The following is an 18,522-nucleotide window of genomic DNA, read 5'->3' as shown; positions in this document are numbered from 1 at the left end:
CTCCTGAATTCTAATATTGGCTCTACCAATAACTCATTGTATGGCCTTGGACACACCACTTACCCTCCTATTTTTCAGTTTTACTTCACTCACAGTGGTGGTGTTTGGCTTACCTAATTTATGTGTGTAAACTGCTCTGACAGTGACAGTGTAAAATGCTATGCATTATTAATGTCTTCTGCAGTTTCCACAGTATGCATCCGATGAAGTGAGCTGTAGCTCATGAAAGCTTTTGCTCAAATAAATTGGTTAGTCTCTAAGGTGCCACAAGTACTCCTTTTCTTTATGCATTGTTATTGTACAGTCTGGTCAGTCTACTTTGTATAATGGTGACATGAGTTTAACTTAGTTCTGAGTTACCTCCCAAGAGCTCAGAACATCAATATAGTCTGTCACAAGACAACCACTGCATAACTCACATCACTATTGTATGCAGAGCAAATCTTGAGAATCATTTGAGATAAGCAGATCTTGGTGACACAGACTGAATGGCTCAGGTGACTGGTAATATGGTACAGGGACTACCATGCGTTTGAATGAAGCCCAAAGTAGTAGTGACCAAACATTTCTGGAAAATTGTGATTCTGTATTACCTGCCTATGATCTCAGTCCAGTCCTAAAGTGAAGTGTTCACATCAAAAAACCACATCATCATAATTGCAGTTATTACCAGTCTCAACAAAGAGGACCAGGATAGAGTTGCCATAGGCTACATTGAGGATTTTCTGAAAATCCCCTACCATCGTTATAACCCAGGTGCAGCTCCACCAGTCACAATACCAGTGGAAGAACAAACTGTAGTCCAGTCACAGGCATTTTATCACTGGGTTGTCTAATCCTGCTCAAAACAAGAGTGCAAGACTTTCAGAAAAACCTCAGTGTAGATAAAGCCATTGAGACTGAAAAAACCTTGCCCCAGGACAAGGTTGAGGGCCATTGCAGGGGAGAAGAACATAAGAATGGCCATACTGGGTCAGACCAATGATCCATCTTGCCCAGTATCCTGTGTGCTGACAGTGGTCAATGCCAGGTGCTTCAGAGGGAATGAACCTAATCACCAAGTGATCCATCCCCTGTTGCCCATTCCCAGCTTCTGGCAAACAGAGGCTGAGGACACTTCAGAGCATGGTTTTGCAACCCTGCCTATCCTGGTTAATACTTGAAGGAACTTGTACTGTTGCTGCCTGTTATGTTAACAAAGGTTTTCTGTAGCTAAAACTGTTAATCCAGCACCTTTGAAAATAAAAAAGATAAAATAGAACCATTATTATATGTAAATAAATAAAGGGAGCATTTTCAATAGACTGCCTGACCAGAAAGTAACAGAAAGAAAAGGTAAAATCCAAAAAGTTTTAAAAAAGAACAAGCTACACGCAGGTGGCAGATTATTAGTTCTCCTTAGTGCGTTCCAATTATGTTCAAACTATATACATTTTTGGACTAGATATAGGACTCATATAAGAGGAAACTAGAATGGAGGTAACTCTTGATTTAGTCTGTCATAACACACAGTTGGAAATTATTCGAGCCATGGATGGGAGAGCATCAGCATAGTAGTGACTGACTATGCAATGGTCTTTTTGTTCTGTGATTGTACAACACCTCGTACAGTGGAATCTTTGTTCGTGACTAGGGGCTGTAGGCACTACAATGATACTTAATAAATGGGTCTGATCCAAAGCTTTGATTTCAGTGGGATTTGGATCTGTCCCCATGTGTATTTCTGACTAAACTAGTTCATAAGGGAAAATAAAGGCAGAGAATCTCAACAGATTAAATTGTGGAAGAAAACTAGATGCAGTAAGTGAAATGGAAAAGACTGAAACAATGTATGGAAGAGAACCATATGAGGACTGAAAAGTATTTACATGTATATTAATATATGGTCAAAAGCAATAAACAATAGCCAGTGTTCATGGATAAGGAAGTGCTATCAGGAATAACAATAAGAAGAAGTACATACAAAGTATTATAGAAGTGCAGAGAAAAAAACTAGACAGATCTACTATTAACTTTAGTAATGCAAAATAAAAAGGTATAAGCAAAAATGGAGAATGAAAGCAAAACTGTAAAATAAACTGAAATAAATGTTTGTTTATTCTCCAAGTACAGTGAACAAGAGGCCCCTGGAAACTGTCAGAGATAACAGTTATGTATTGACAGAAAAGTTATTCTTTGCTAAAAATCCACTTCCATCTCTGTGTCCACAAAGAAGGATGGAGACAGGTGCCGGAAGTGAACATACATTTTAAGAAATGACCAAATAAGAAATACTAAAGGAATCAGGCTCACACTGGGTGATGAAAAACACAGAACAACTGAAGAATGAGAAAATTCTAGAACCAGATGGAATCAATGATTAATTACTAGTAATGTGTGTTACAGGAACACTTACAGGCCTCAGGCAAGATCGTCCCATTATCCTAGGCACTGTACAAAACACATAGTAAGAGACAAAAAGAAAAGGAGTACTTGTGGCACCTTAGAGACTAACCAATTTATTTGAGCATGAGCTTTCGTGAGCTACAGCTCACTTCATCGGATGCATCCGATGAAGTGAGCTGTAGCTCACGAAAGCTCATGCTCAAATAAATTGGTTAGTCTCTAAGGTGCCACAAGTACTCCTTTTCTTTTTGCGAATACAGACTAACACGGCTGTTACTCTGAAAATAGTAAAAGACAGTCTCTACCCTGAAGAGCATACAATTTAAACGGACAAGATAGATAAAAGGTGGGAGGGGAAACGGAAGCACAGACAGCTGATGTGACTTGCCTACTCTCATGCAGCAGGTCCGTGGCAAACCCAGGACTAGCACCCTTATCTCCTGAGTCCAGTGCCCTGTCCATTAGATCACACTGCTTCCGTTGCAGTTTCTTTACATATTCTGTAAAACAAAAGAGAACCACAATAGATGCCAAAATGCTCTTGTTCCAGGCTGTTGATGCTGTTAAGGGGTATGATATTACATTTCACCCATGCTAGCGCTCCTTTACACTGCCAGAGAATTCAGAATCGAGCCCATTGGTAACATCTATGGAAGAGAAAATGTATATATCTTGTCCAGATCACTAAACACAAGCTCCATGGTTTAAAAACAGTTTAACCATGTCACCTATGTCTCTTTCTTGCAAACATCCCGTTTCACATCATTTTTGTCTTTCCATTTTCCATGTACAATCAATACACTGAAAAGTCCATTAATTCGTCATAAAGTCTGATAATGTTTCTGCATCACAAAAACCATTTCATATGTACTTAGAATCCTCTTTGGGGAAAAATGTGCAGAAATCAATTAGCAGTTGCAGGTCAAATTCCTGTTTCATCATTTTTGTTTGTTTGAATGTGATCCAATTCCCCCTGGCCACCACTACTGAGCATGTGGTTTTTTGGTTTTTTTTTAAATTTCATCTACCTCCTTTAGCTTTGGCTGTTAGATGTGTTTTTGGCAGTAAGATTTGAAATTTAAATACAATACAGTTGTTTAAAAAGGCCCAATCTGTGACTCAGCTAGCATGGGGGCACTGGAACATAATGGGGCACAAAACCCCTTCATCAGGAGCAGGCCTAAAGAAGCAGAAGAGTTCCATAGAGCCACTACTTCCCAAACCTGTTCAGGTGGGTGGGAGGAAACAGAATGTGAAATGAGTGGAGCCTCGGTTATCCCCCTTCACCCATGCGCTTGGCAGCATAGCTGCACAGGTGTATCAAGTGGGAACTGGAGCATGGTGTGCTGATTATAGATCTGACACAATTTATATACTACCCAGAGCAGCAGAGAACCACATTACCCCTTGCTCAGGGCAGATCACTATCTTATGCTCTAGCCCTTAAATGAATTTTCTCATATGTGTAATGATACCATTTTTACTCTATAACTACTATCCTACTATGGAAAACAGTAGTGGGAGGGGGAACCTAGGTAATACGCAGTAGTCCTCCGTTAAAATACGGTTTGGTCTTTATACATTCAGTAACTGTATAGTTTGGATGAAAACATGTTTTAGCCCTGTTCTGAACTCCAAGACTAGCATTATTAAGGAATGTGGTTAACACATAGTTTGGTCTCATTGTCATTGCAAAAGTGAATTGTGTGTGGAGAGTATGAGTTTGTAACAGGTCATCCTGACATTTTCTACAAGGTAGATGTGACCTTTCTCTCCCCTGCCCCCTATTCCCATCTCTCTCACATGTGCAGCTCTGCTGTTGGAAAACAAAGCACAACAGCTTTGTGCTAGTACATGAGATCCAGAAAGTGAAACTGTTTAAAAATAGAAAGTGAAATAGTCCAGTCTAGTTTCACTGTCCAAATTGATTGAAATGCAAAAAGAAAGCAAACTATGTTAATGGTGAAAAAGAAATTCTTTTTTTTTTTTTTTCAGATGACAAATGTAGATGACATTAGTGTCTCAGGTAAAGGAAATTTTTATGTATAGTATGTGATTTTTATTGTGACAGTGCCCCTTTAAGCCAGCCTGAGCTTTGTCGGGAAAAGGTCTCCAGCAATTGAGCAATACCCTAGTTTAGGCAATCACACTGCTATGCTTCATTGGTTAAGCACAGCAGTAATTTAGAAAATGAAGCCATGCTGCATTTCTCATATTATTTAAAGTTTACTTCAGTTTTGCAGGTATTTGAAGATTGCAAAATGAACCACTTCAGCCTGCTATGCTCTTTTGATACTGCAATCTGCTATGAACTGTCCTAATGGGTTTCTCTCTCTCCCTTGAGGTTAGGGGTTCCTTCCCCCCCACCCCAATATATTTCAGTCTATATTTCAATACACTATTAAAAGTCTGATATGAATTCATAGAAAGTAACTGGCAACCCTTTAGATGAAACACTGAACGATTTCTGTTCACCTTTTTCCTATGAGACATGACAGTGTGTTTTTAGTCACTTTAAGTTAATTCCCTTCTCCTCAGAAATAGGGGTTTTCAAGCTGTGGTGGCAATTTGGATGAGAGAAATCGAAAAAGCAGAAGACAAGTGAGATTTAAAAAATGTTCTCAGATAGGGCCTGATCCTGCAAACACATAATGTATTTGTGACTTTATTCACATATTTACTTCCTTGACTACATAGTTCCCAGCCTGCAAACAGTTACGCACAAACTTAACTTTATATATGTAAATAATTCCATTCAAATCAGTGGAACCACTGACATTAGTAACGTTACCCCTGTGCTTAAGTATTTGCAGGAGTGGCCATTAAACAGACACTCGCAGAGCAAAATCCTTCCTCCCCAGAAGAGACTTTAAAACACTGACTTTAAAGTGAATCCAGAATGAAGAAGTCTCCCTTGGACTTTGCAACAAGACTGCAGGATTTGTTTAATTCTATTTTTATTACTACTTTCTGATTGTTATTAATGTCCATATCTGCCACAATGCCATCTAAAGACAGTTTTGATGTGCCTGAACCAAATCTCCAAATTGAAACACTTCAGTGTTTTAGGAGAATTTGGATCTCCATCTGAACTTGGTGTCAGGTCTTTATAATGGGCTAAACTAAACAGGAATCCCAAGTGCAAAAACTCTAGCACCTACAGGAAACATGTTCAGATACACACCTCATGGCTGACCATTAGCTCTGTAATGGGGTTGAATTCAAACTGTGACCGCTCGATCTATATGTGAACCGCGTGACCACATCTACCTACTGTGAAAACTGAAAACTCCTCCCAGCATGTTTCCAAGACTTCTCTGTGCCATGACAAGAGAATATTTTTAATAATTTAACTAAACCTTAACATAAATGGCTGTTTTTTAAACTGGGAGAATAATTATACATTGGCCACTATGTGACCCCAGACAAGAATAGGTCTCCAGTTCATATTAGACTGTTTTCCAGCTAGTTCCCAGTAGGCAGAGTTCCAGGGGTGGGCCAGGCCCTCACTCTTCTTCACAGGCCTCTTAAACTGGACCTATCCTTTTGTTCTACCTCTCTTCTGTCCAATGCCATTTTCACCCCCTGACCACTGAAGGACCCCAAGAGTCCCAATCGAACCTGAGTCTCAAGCCCAAAGGCCAGGGCCAAGCAGGCAGAGCGTGCCAGCCGCTCTCTCTGTGATGGCCAGACTCAGAAACCATTCTCCTAACAGCTAGGAACTTTGGGGAAGTTCAGCTCCAGACCCAAACTTTGCAGCTGGGCCCCATCTGCCACTGAAAGTCAGCTAGGCTGGGAAGAACTTGCTAAGGTGGCTGCACCCACAGTTTCCGGGAGGGATGGTCCGTGTATGGAAGAGGACAAAGGAAATCGGGGTGTCGCAGGCACCACCCCCTGGCTCCCCCCCTACACCCTCAGTGCCCAGCGGAATTCTCTCCCCGCCGCGACGCCGCAGCCGGCTCCAGCCTCAGTCGGGCGGCGGCAGGGGCGCCAGGGCTCCGCCCCGCGCTTGCTGATGGGGCGGCCGAAGCCCCGCCCCCCGCTGGTATGTGAAGGGAGGGGGGCTGGAATGACGCGGGCCCGGGTCACGTGACGCGAATGGAATGCTAACAATGTAGCGAATGTCCCAACTGTGTCCTGCCGCTGCCGCACTCGGAGCCCGGGAGGGGGACGGAGAAGATGGGGAGCGGGCGGCACCGCCGGCAGAGGCGCGCCGGGGAGGGCCCGGGCGCTGCTCCCTGACCGCGACTGCACAGCGACGCGGGGGCTCGGCACTTTGTCCCCCGGCTCCCCCCGGACTAGAGGTGAGGGCAGGGCAGGGACACCCCGGGGACGGGCCCGGAGCTCGCCCCTGCAGAGGCTACTCAGGTCCGCGCAGGGCAGCGCGCAGGGAGCGGGGCCCGCGGCTGGGGCGCTTGCTCCAGGGGGTCCCGGCAGCAGCCGCAGAGCGCGCCCCGGAGCGGCGCGGGCTGCGGGGCGAGGCTGGGGGAGTCGGTGCGCCCTGGAGCGAGGCAAAGGCAGGAGCCAGGGAGGGCGCGCGCGCGCTGGGGTGGGGGCAGGAGTCACCTGGGGGACTGGCGAGGAAGAGCCGGACCCAGGGCGTGCCTGCAGCCGGGGCAGCCCGCGCTTGCTGGGCGACAAGCAGGACTGAGTGCAAGTGTCTTCGAGGTGGGCAGGGGCAGCTGGGGGCTCCCCGCCGCGGGAGGGCGGCGAAGAACGGGACCCAGGGGCGGGGAGCAGAAGTTCTCGGCGGCGCTGGCTTGCGGGGGGCGGCAGGGAAGAGCCGCGGCCAGTGCCCGGGTGGAGGCGGCGGCTGTAGGGGCCGGGGGCTTGCAGCTCCCTGGGGTGACCAGGGAAGGGCTCCGGGGCCCGGCGTGTGGCTCCGCCGCCGCTGAGTGCGCGCTGTGCTTGCGGGGGACGCCGGGCGCCCTCCTCGGGTGGCCGGGGCTGAGCCGGACTCGGGCCCGTCCTCGCGCTCCGGTCCGCGCCGGAAGAAAAGGGACGAGAAAACTTTGGCGCAAGTTGGGCACCGCCCGGGGCGAGCGTCCGAGCGGAGCGGGGAGCCGGGCTCCCTTGGCGTGTGAGCGGCAGCGCTGGGCCCGGGCGCTCGCTCTGTCCCGGGCCCGAGGGCAGCCGGGGAACGTGGCCCCCCTTGGCAGCCGTGATCCGCAGTTACTTTCCGACATTTTCCCGAGCGCTGCTCTGGAGCAGACGTGAACGTGACAGCTCGGCCTGGGAGAGGCCCCTGCCGGCCGCCTCGGACACGCACTTAGGCCTCAGTGCCCCCAGCTGACTCTTCCCGACCCCGAATAGCAGCAGCCTGGTGGTTTGTCGCTCTGGGGCGGCCGTGCCTGGCTCTTTCCCCGGGGGTGGGGGGGCTGCGTTTCCAAACTGACTCTTTCCACGTCCCACTCTTACATCCCGGAGCTCTCCCGGCTCTGCCTGCGCCCGTCCCCGTGGCCTCTGGCCGCCCTCCATTTCCTGCTTGACAGCTAAGGAGAGTGGAGTAGAAATGTGTGGTAGGTTTGATGATGCTTTGGGGCGGGCTCTCACCACAGCACTTTGCCTAAAGAGGTTGTGGTCTCTGTACGAATTAACTGGATATTGGTCACTTTAGTCACCTCTGCTGTTTAGCCCCACAACAGTTTAGAGCACTTTCTGTTTAGGGTGGGCTGGTGCAATGCCTGAGGTGGCTTTTTCTCGGGTTTCTGTCTGCTGAGAGAAAGTTAGTTCGATGATTTAGATTGAACAAGGGATTTTGGAATCAGGACTCCTGGGTTCTTGTTTGTTTTGTGACTTTTAGCAGGTCACTTGGGCACTAAAAAACTGAGGTAATAATAATGTTGGCCTAACTTGAGACCATTTGAATTTGAGCACCCAGAACTTCAACTGAATTAGGAGGGTCCCTCTGAAATTCAGGTTTTGACTATTTCAAGTCAGGCACCCAAAATCAGAGGCCACTTTTTAAAAATCCAGATTGAACCTTCTTTGTATCTCATCTGTACAATGGATGTAGTGAAAAATACTATATTTGAAAAGTACATTGAGATCTTATATGACCAGCACAATGAAAATGTAAGGTCTTGCATAAACTCTTTACAAGATATAATCACTGGCATAGAACATGTCAAATGGATAAGTATGGGAATTAACTTATTTAAACTTCTGGCTATTTTGGAACCTATGTTTATGGTTTTGGCAGGGTACAAATCTCCAGTCCATGGGGATTTCACAGTAATTTTATATGGTACTGTTAGTGGGATAGAGGAGAGTGAGAGAAGTGACATGACCCTGCCTTCATTCCTACTCCTCACTTCAAATATGCTGCTATGGGTAACACAGTATTATTATTTGTATTACGGTAGCATCCAGAGACCCTGAGATTATGCCCCCTTTTTCTAGAAGCTGTACATATATTTAGTAATAGACAGTCCCTTCCTCAAAGAGCTTACAGTCTAAGTAGATGACAGCAGATAGACAAGCAGATGTCTCTGCTCTTGAAACATACAGCTGATCTGCAAGAGCATGTGTCCCAGCCCCATATAGCCACCAGTTGATGCTCCTTTCCCCCTTAGTAGCATTTAGCCTGTGTCAGTAGAGGAACAGGGAGGCAAAGTTAGATCCATAGATTCCAAGCCTAGAAGGGACCCTTGTGATCATCTAGGCTGACATCCTGTATAACACAGGCCATAGAATTTCCCAAAAATAACTCCTAGAACAGATCTTTTAGAAAAACATCCAATCTTGATTTAAAAATAGTCAGTGATGGAGACACCACCATGTCCCTTGATAAATTGTTCCAATGGTTAATACTCTCACCGTTAAAAAAATTATACTTTATTTTCAGTCAAGCTTCAATTTACGACCATTGGATTGTGATACACCTTTCTTTGCTAGATTGAAGAGCCCATTATTAAATATTTGTACACCAAGACTAATTCAGTCACCCCTTAACTTTCTCTTTGTTAGGCTAAATAAGTGAGCTCTTTGAAGCAGGTGTCTGGGGTCTTCTGGGCAAAAAACCCCAGAGCGACAATGAATAAGAATAGCAAGAAAAAGCAAGCAGAGAAGGGGGAAAGGAATGAAGACAAAGGAGCGAAAGAGAGAATGGGCATAAGAAAGTAGGCAGAGCACCTGTACCTAGGGCATGACATGTGGGGATTTTGATATATAGGTGATGACACCCTTCTCCTCTCCCCCATCCCCCCCAAATGGCTCATCTCCAGAAAAAGAAGTCATGAGCTACTGTGCTTGGCAGGAAGGTGTACCAACATACATACGGATTGAGCTCAGATGAACCAGTATGTGGCTTTTTTGATTGGATTTTACTCAGAAGGTGGAGTAGAACTTCCAAGCAAGCTGGTTTAGATATGTGGGCTTGGTCTACACTACAGCATTAGGTGACCTAATTATGTCAGTGTACACACTACAGCCTTGCTCCTGCCGATGTAAGTGCCCTGCTACACCTCTTCCATACACGGACCATCCCTCATGGAAACTGTGTGTGCAGCCACCTTAGCAAGTTCTTCCCAGCCAAGCTGACTTTCAATTACAGATAGGGCCTAGCTGCAAAGTTTGGGTCTAGAGTTGAACTTCCCCAAAGAGTTCCTCTGGGCGGCGTCCACTGGCTCCCTTGGCGCCTTTGAAGAGGAGTGGGCACTCTCCGGGGTTCTCTGCCCAGTGTCCCCTTCTTTTATCCCTTTGACCGCACTCCTGTCCCTGTGATTTCATTAGTTGTCCCCTGGAATCACTTGGTTTCTAGGTCCTGTAGATCCTCCCCTTAAGGCTGGGGGGGTCCTAAGCCCGCTCACTTCCTGGAACCCAATAGGTACACCGGCATAATAACTCCAATTCCACAAGAGGCGTAGGGCTCATGTCCATGTAGTTAAGGCCACACAGTGTCTTTGTAGACACTGTTACTTATATCAGCTGCTGGCTGTCATTCTTGTCAATTTCAGGGCTCCATGCTGGCTATGAAATTTACAAGAAAACTGGGCTGTCACTGGGACAGGTGGGTACTCCAGCTATAGCCAGGCTGCCCCCCAGGCTCCACTCTCCCAGCCAGGCTGCATCTACCTGGCTTGGAGCCTAGCTGCCCCAGTTCCTAGCCCAGCTGCTGCCCGGGCTCCCCTCCCCCCCCCAAAAGCTCTAGGCTCCCCGCCGCCAGGAGCTCCGATATCCCCACTCCCCTGGCTCTTGGCTCCCTACTGCCCGGGAGCGCAGCTCCCGCCTCCTGGTTCCCCAGAACCCGACTTCTCCTCTCTCCTCCTCTCCCCCCTCCCCCCCCACTGACTACTGACTTAGTTTATGACAGTAGTAAGACATCGCTACCTTCCTGAGCAGTTCCCTGGATGGCGAATTCGGATGGGACAGGCGCAACATCGCTTCACTGTGGTCCCGCGCTCGCAATGCCACGCATCGCCTGGGGAAGCGCATCGACTGCCCCTGGGAGTGGTGCGAGGAGCGCCAGGAGCTGGGAGTCCTGGTGCCGCAGATCAGGTCCGACGACAATACCATCGTCACCCTGAGTGCCAGGGGCATGTTGAAGAGGACCCTGAAGACAGCCATCCACTCACTGTACATGGAAACCCTGAAGCGTAAACCGGACCAGGATAAAGCCTTCGAACTGACCAGCAAGTGGGATGCCAGCAACCACTTCCCCGCCGGGGGCAGCTTCTCCCGTTTCACTGACTGGCGGTTCATCCACCGTGCCCGGCTCAACTGCGTCCTGCTCAACGGAGCCGTCCACCACAGGAACCAAGACAAATGTTGCAGGAAGTGCGGCTACTCCACTGAGACCCTGCCCCACGTCCTGTGCAGCTGCAAGCCCCACTCCAGAGCCTGGCAGCTGCACCACAATGCCATCCAGAACCGCCTGGTGAAAGCCACGCCTGCGGGAGGTTGCTGTGAACTGTGCCATCCCCGGTACTGACAGCCAGTTGCAACCTGACGTGGTAGTCACCAACGAGGCTCAGAAAAAGATCATCCTCGTCGACGTCACGGTCTCCTTTGAGAACAGGATCCCGGCCTTCTGCGAAGCCTGAGCTCATAAGCTGGAAAAATATGCCTCCCTGGCCGACACTCTGAGAGCAAAGGCCTATGAGATGTAGATGGATGCCCTGGTCGTCGGAGCTCTGGGCACTTGGGACCCCTGCAACGAGCGTGTGCTGCGGACCTGTGGGATCAGTCAACGCTACGCACGGCTCATGCGGTGCCTCATGGTCTCAGATGCCATCCGATGGTCCAGGGACATCTACATCGAACATATCACTAGCCACCGACAGTACCAGGAGGTGTGAGCCAGAACGACATCGTGCATCAACTGTGAGAAAGGGACTGGGAGACTTTTTCCATTGGACCATATGAACTGGAACCATAAACTCATTGAAACAGAATCATAGAATATCAGGGTTGGAAGGGACCTCAGGAGATCATCTAGTCCAACCCCCTGCTCAAAGCAGGACCAATCCCCAATTTTTGCCCCAGATCCCTAAATGGCCCCCTCAAGGATTGAACTCACAACCCTGGGTTTAGCAGGCCAATGCTCAAACCACTGAGCTATCCCTCCCCCTTGAACATTAAATCTCAGCAAATGAGGGTAAATCCATCCTTATCCACTCATTATACTCCACACCTGAACATAGCCATTATATGAACAACATACCCACATTTCTCAGTGTCTGTACTTTGACCTGTTAACTTTTTACCCCCAATCGGGGATATTGCAGATTATGTATTCCTTACCCCATCTGATCCTAAATGGAATTTTGCACCCCTTGATAATCTGTACCTTATTCCCTGATAACCAGAAACTTCTACGCTTAAACTCTGTACCATTTTTTATTTTACTTTACATCATCTTAATAAAATTATTAATTCTGTGCCCTTGGGATGGCAAGGTGTTATTATTGCTGCCTTTTTAGAGGGCTCACAGAAGGACATTCCTGTCATTTACAGCTTGCTCAGAATGCAGCAGTGTGTTTTGTTGTTTTTTCTCATTGGTGTGAAAAACCACAATCCTATTATACCTGTCCTACACTCTTTACATTTGCCACCTTTGAAGTGTCAGGCTAATTTAAAGCTGGAACAGATGATTTTTAAAGTGGCTTTTATTGCTTCATAATTTATTATTTTAAAGTATTGTGAGACCTCCTCCTTGAGGCTTATTCTAATAGGTACTTGTGCTCTGACCACACCTGTCTTTTAGGGATTTTGCCTTCTCACCTTAAATTGTTAGAGGATTATATCTTTGTCATTGGGTCTTTGGAGAATGGAACTTTCTATCCCCTGAAAATAATTCTTGTTAATTTCTTCTATAAAACACCTAATTACTTTTCCATTTAAAAGGTTTTTGGTGACCATTCTTATTTTGACACATTTAGAACTTTTTTCCTCTCCTCCTTTTGCTATTAAGACCCCATCATTATTTTTTATTTTGCATATTAATGATGGTAGCTTTTCACTGTATTTTAATTTGTTTTTATTATGCCATTCGTTGTCCAGAACACCTGTGTGGGGAATATAGTTTAAATTCAATGTATCTGTTTTTTTGTCTACTTCCACAACCTCTGACGGTATTTGTCAACTAAGAAAAAAATTCAACTCTACAAAAATTGTTCTAACTTTCTGTAATGAAGGTAACCCTAACTTTTATTTGGGGTATTGTAACTTAGTAATGGACAGAAATTCTTTGAAAAGAAGCTTAATGGTGTTTAATCAGAATGATTTAAAACGCAAATAATTTTGCAAAATGATTACTCGTGATTGTAGGGGCGTGAGGTGGGCACTCATTTCAAAGACAGGTTGAATGTTAGAAGGATACTGAATTTTTAAAACTGGGATAGTACAAACTGTACAGATATGCTTTATAAATATAAATTGATATTTTTGATATTTAATTCTGTGGTTTTTAAAAACACAGCTATTTCCCCCCTAAAAATACAACTAAGTCCACCATTTATGAAGGTCACACACAATTTGTTTTCCTTTGCAGATCTGTAATATTTAAATGCTATTCCAATACTTGGCATATCTTGCATACTAAGTTAACTTTTCTTTCTGCTGGAAAATATAAAACACAGTAACAGTTATCTGGTGGCTGCTGTTGCTGTTCTCATTCATACTGTAGATGTAATGCTGATCACTCAGTTAATGCTGCTAAAACAGAAAGAAAACTCAAGAAGTTTCCAGCTGACTTGACCCAACATTATTAGAATCATGCTTTGGATCATGGGCCACAAAACTTCTTTCTATGAGACATGTTGTATAAGCAAAAGGCCAATTCCTGGGTTGCAAGGAGTTGGAGGAATTGCATTCCTCTCTATCACATCCCATGCCTGAACATTGGCACCGGGTCTGAGAGAAGTCCTTGTTTGTTCTTCCTCCTAAACCCAGCCATACGGTATCGGCTGCTGTCAGGAAAGGGAAAGGAAAGACTGGGTAATAAATTGGACTGCAAGTGTATTTTTCATCTATGAAATACTATTTAGTTATGGTGTATTCCTAAAATGACTTCAATAATATTAAGTGTCTTTTATTTATTAAAGTCCATTTTAGCTGCTATTATCACCTTAGGGGGACCAAATCTTACCCTCAGAAACCTGCATGCACTTCCCCACGCCCCGACTACATTGGCAGCCGCACTCTGTGTGTCTGAGCAGGATTTGTCAACCGATAATTGAATTGTTGTTTAGGAGGAAATGTCACAGTATGGATAAATAGCTTTAACCCTTTTTCTCATCACAAACTTCCTCCCACCATTAATTGCAGATTTAGACACAAACAGCTTATTATTAAGGATTTCAGGACACCACCAAGAATTGGGGAACAAAGAGTTTGAGATCTCTGGTTGAATCCAGCTTTTGTCTAGCGTATTCCTGAGTCTGGTACTAGGTCATCTGGCTAACCACTAAGGCACATTTTTTATTTAAACTTTAACCAAAAAATGTTTAGATAGCGACAACCTACCACAGATCAGCATCAGGGTTTGAACTGAGGACCTTTAGCACCAAAGCACAGAGGCCTACCACTTGAACTAATGTGTAATTCTAGACAATAAGTGTAATTGGCTAGCTTCTGTGTTTATTAGCTGCTAGAGGGGCATGCAACACATTATGTGAGGCTGTCACTCCTGTGCTATGATCGAACATATTAGTTAGTGCTGCCACTGTTTAAAGAGATGCACAGTCGTACTGGAGACTTGGATTTGATTCCAGTGTCCTGTTTTCCCATTTTAAAAGGGTTCAGCCCATGGTTAAGAGGAAAGGCTTTATGTCATCTTTGCAATCCCTCAATGCAAGGATGATGTCTGCCACCGGGGTTCATTGGTGGGTTTTTAAGTGGTTGAGGAGCCCATTTCATGCCCTGCAGATTTCCACACAGAAGTGACAGGTGTGGTCTTGGAGGAGACATAGTTGTTGGCTGGACTGTTGTGCCCTTTCTTTCCTCCTTTGTCGCTTTTCTGTCTCATGAGCACATCTGTTCTCCTCCAAGTGAGCTGTGGCTTGGTGTATGGTGTGGTGCCATTGTGTTCTGTTCTGTGCCAAGTCCTCCTAGTTTATGTCACTCAGCAATGAACTCTCTGCCAGTTAGGGAGTGGTGTTGGGTTTCAAACAATCTTGGGTCCAGACAATCTTGGCCTTCAGGATAGTGGCCAGCATGATGGGTGATGAGGATGTATGGTGTAAATCTGGAAATGTTTTCCAAGCTTTGTGATGGTTCCATTTGCCCCTTTTTGGGGGCCAGTGAGCAAAATTAAAGGACACATTTAATTTAAAGCCCTGGCAGTACTTCTTTAGCAGCCAGCTCAAGATGAGAAACACTATTGTTTTCACAATAGCAGAAGCTAGAGTTAAGGGTCCATTGGCACTTTGATATAAGCATGTGAAAATGATGGGTTATAATCTTTATGGAAGAACTCTCCTTTTGGGGCTAAAACTTTCAGCCAAACAGTAGCAGCTGCAGAGGTGTGGAGCAGTTTCGATAGTGTGGTAGATCTTTTAATCTTCTTTTGCATATTCTATTTAATATTTAATTTTATGGTAATGACAGGAGACCCCCATCAGAGTCAGAGCCTCATTGTGCTAGTTGTATAAAGACATACGATGATACAGATACTCCACCAAAGAGCTCAGAAACTGAATTGAGTGTCCTTCCATGTGTCAGAGTAAGCATATTTGTGATTGACAAACTAGCAGTCTTTCTTTGTTTCCAGATTAGGATTTTTATTCTTTGTCACTACTCATTTTAATTTAGATTTGGCCACCTTTGCTCAAGATTGTTACGCAAAAACCCTACAGTGCAAGAATCAGATTCGTTACTCACGCTAAGTTGTACCTGACCCAGTGGAGGAAGGTATTACTCAAGGAGAGTAAAGTTCTTCATCTTCAAGATTTATTTAGATGTTAAAGTGGAATGTCAGAATGTCTTGTTGCTGCTGACCTTGGTTTTGAAATAGTAGAAAATGCTATAGTTAGAGTTGTCAGTATTGCCATTATAAATCTCCTTTTCTGGGATTTATAACTCAGCTATTGTAAGACAAACAAGAATTTTTCTTCAGGCAAGATCTTGACATACAAAGCCTCCGCATGAACGTACCCTTCACTAACGATGAAATAAAAGATAGATTTGGCCTGTTTGTAGTTATGCAGCTATACAGGAAACTTGCCACCAAGCTTTTTAAATACAGTGAGATTTTTAAAGTTTTAGGTTTTTGGTTGTCAGTTTTTGAAAACTGAAAATATTTTTGGTTTTTGAAAATCAAAAATTTCTAGAGAAATAACTATTTTCTGTGAAAATTTAATTTCTAAAAAAGGGCGTTTTACATTAAAAAAAATTTGTACCTGAAAAATGTTGACCAGTTCTCGTGTTGCAAAAGCACTTTGAAATCCTTGAATGGAAAACAGATAAGTGAAATTTATTAAATGATGTTCAGCTTTGAGGACTGGTATAGTCAGGTTCTGCAGCTTTCACTGGGTAAACCGCAATTGTCATCATGTTGAAGTCCCTTAAGAGGCAAATCATTTAAAACAGGCAGAAAAATGTGTGAGACTAAGTTCATATTTCTTTTCTGTTTCAGGTACAAACAGTTTGCACAATGATGATTCCAGGGTTTTTCATTCTCCGTAGGAGCCAGGAAGACACTGAGCTGAACTAAAACATTGAGTGGAAACTATTTGTTTAAGGATCATCAAGAGAGGAACACTTATTTTAAAACTACTTTATTCTAAAGAGAAAGAAGATTGTATTTATGCTGAAAAAAAACTGGATTAACAATGAGGCCAAAGACTTTTCCTGCTACAACTTATTCTGGAAACAGCAGGCAAAGATTACAAGAGATTCGTGAAGGTTTGAAGCAGCCTTCCAAATCGTCAGGTCAGGGATTACCTGTTGGACCAGGCAGCGAAACTTCTCTGGACCCTAAAATTTTAATAGGGAAAGATGCTGCCAGGCAGCAGCAAATGAGACCAACAGCCAAGTTTGGACCTTATCAGAAAGCACTACGAGAAATCAGATATTCGTTGTTGCCTTTTGCTAATGAGTCGGGGACCTCAGCCTCCACAGAAGTAAATAGGCAGATGCTGCAGGAATTGGTGAATGTAGGCTGTGATCAGGTACGTATGAATTTGAGGGGAAGGAATGTTATACTGGGTTTAAAGCAAGTATATATAAATCTACAGAAATTATATCCGTTGGTGGTTGACCCAAGGAAATGTTGTCAAATGACAAGTGCTGCTGATTCTTCTAGCTGTGTCGGCTGCCTTTGCTGCTGTTGGCCATGAAGAATGGTTGCTGTTGCTGGAGGCTTTAGTAGGGTAGATGACTTATTCTTGAGTGGATCTGTTCCTTCCTTTGCGTAATTCCAGTGGGTAGCATTGGATGGCCATTAATCTGTCCCATGGCCTGTCATGGGGTCCCATAGGTTTCTGTTCTGTCACTTCTGTCATTTATCTTGTTGGTGTGCCTATGGGCACAATAGGAGTAATAATAGGATGTGTGCGGGGGTGCCTGGAAGACATAGATGATACTCAGCTGTTCAGCTATTTCATCAGAACTGGGCCATGCAGTTCAATGGTTTAGCTAGTGTTTGGCCATACTGTGACTTGAATAGGAGTTAGCTGTCAGTGACTTAGGTGCTTTTGAAAATGTTACCCTTGGTGACTTACGCCCCAAGTCTCATTGACTCTCGGAAGCAATCAGAAGAAAGGGACGGTGTCTGGCTCTTTAACTGAAATATGCCCATTGTTGCATAGCCAAGTTTACGGAGGGGCGGTATTGGGGTGAAGAGTACACAGTGTGGCTATTTCTGTGTTAAACAGTATCTTTCATTGGAAGTATTTTACATATGTGCTCTGGAGTTGGCATCATCTTCCTATTTGTGTGCGGATACAATTTGTGGTGTTGGCTTTGACTTATAAAGCTCTGTTTCTGGTTCAGGTCCTGGCTGCATGAGAAACCATCTTTTACCACTTATGCTCAAATGGCATTTGTGTGTCAAGCAGAAACACTTGTGTTTTTATAGTCCCCTGCTTTAAATGGCAAGGTGTTCTCATGATTCCTTGATTCCAAACCTTATTTCCACTTACTTGTCTATCAAACCTTGTATTTACTGACCTTCAAGGCACCTTTCAAAGACTATCAACTTCTTAAAACTTTCCTTGAAGTGGGGGGGTTGCTTGACAAATAATTCATAATAACAACCATTGACATTTACTTGGAGCTGCACGGGATAGAGATATTTAAACAATCTCTGCACCAGTGAGCTTATGTTCTACAAGTTGGGTAGAGAGAAGACAAGATGCAGACCCAGATGATAATGGGAGGATTGGGGAGGAGCAACTAGATGTTACCTGGTCCAGTGGATCAGATGCTGAATTGAGTTCTCTTCCTGGATGTGACACTGACTTGCTGCGTGAGCGTGTGTGTCATGAAGGCTTACATTTTGAAAGGTCTGCACTCAGAAGTTCCTAAGGTACTTCTGAATGCAAACACTTGATGCACATAAATGAGTGATGGTTAAGTGAGCACAGTGGGATCCCTGATTTGTACATACAAATTGGGTGTATTTACAAAGACACATCATGCACACATGCTTTTGAGTGCAGACTTCTAAAACTTACCTATAAACAGGGATCCTTG

At 44.7% G+C, this 18,522-nt stretch overlaps 1 protein-coding gene across 4 annotated transcripts in view; it reads left to right on the top strand.

Annotated features, from left to right (window-relative positions):
• The window catches only part of LATS2 (large tumor suppressor kinase 2), a 101,253-nt gene that overhangs the window by 27,418 nt on the left and 55,313 nt on the right, over positions 1–18,522 (top strand). The window contains exons 1-2 of one of the 4 annotated variants that reach the window (XM_073339844.1): positions 6,460–6,689; positions 16,463–16,997. In XM_073339844.1, the coding sequence (XP_073195945.1) occupies positions 16,659–16,997 (339 nt within the window). In that variant the 5' untranslated portion in view covers positions 6,460–6,689; positions 16,463–16,658. Of the gene's footprint in view, positions 1–6,459; positions 6,690–6,951; positions 7,054–12,773; positions 13,023–16,462; positions 16,998–18,522 lie in introns of those variants that run through there. The other 3 variants (XM_073339865.1, XM_073339875.1, XM_073339854.1) reach the window with 3 other exon arrangements.

Source organism: Lepidochelys kempii, chromosome 1 (genome assembly GCF_965140265.1).
Source record: "Lepidochelys kempii isolate rLepKem1 chromosome 1, rLepKem1.hap2, whole genome shotgun sequence".
NCBI classification, from domain to species: Eukaryota; Metazoa; Chordata; order Testudines; family Cheloniidae; genus Lepidochelys; species Lepidochelys kempii.
This window is presented reverse-complemented; position numbering and strand designations above follow the sequence as displayed.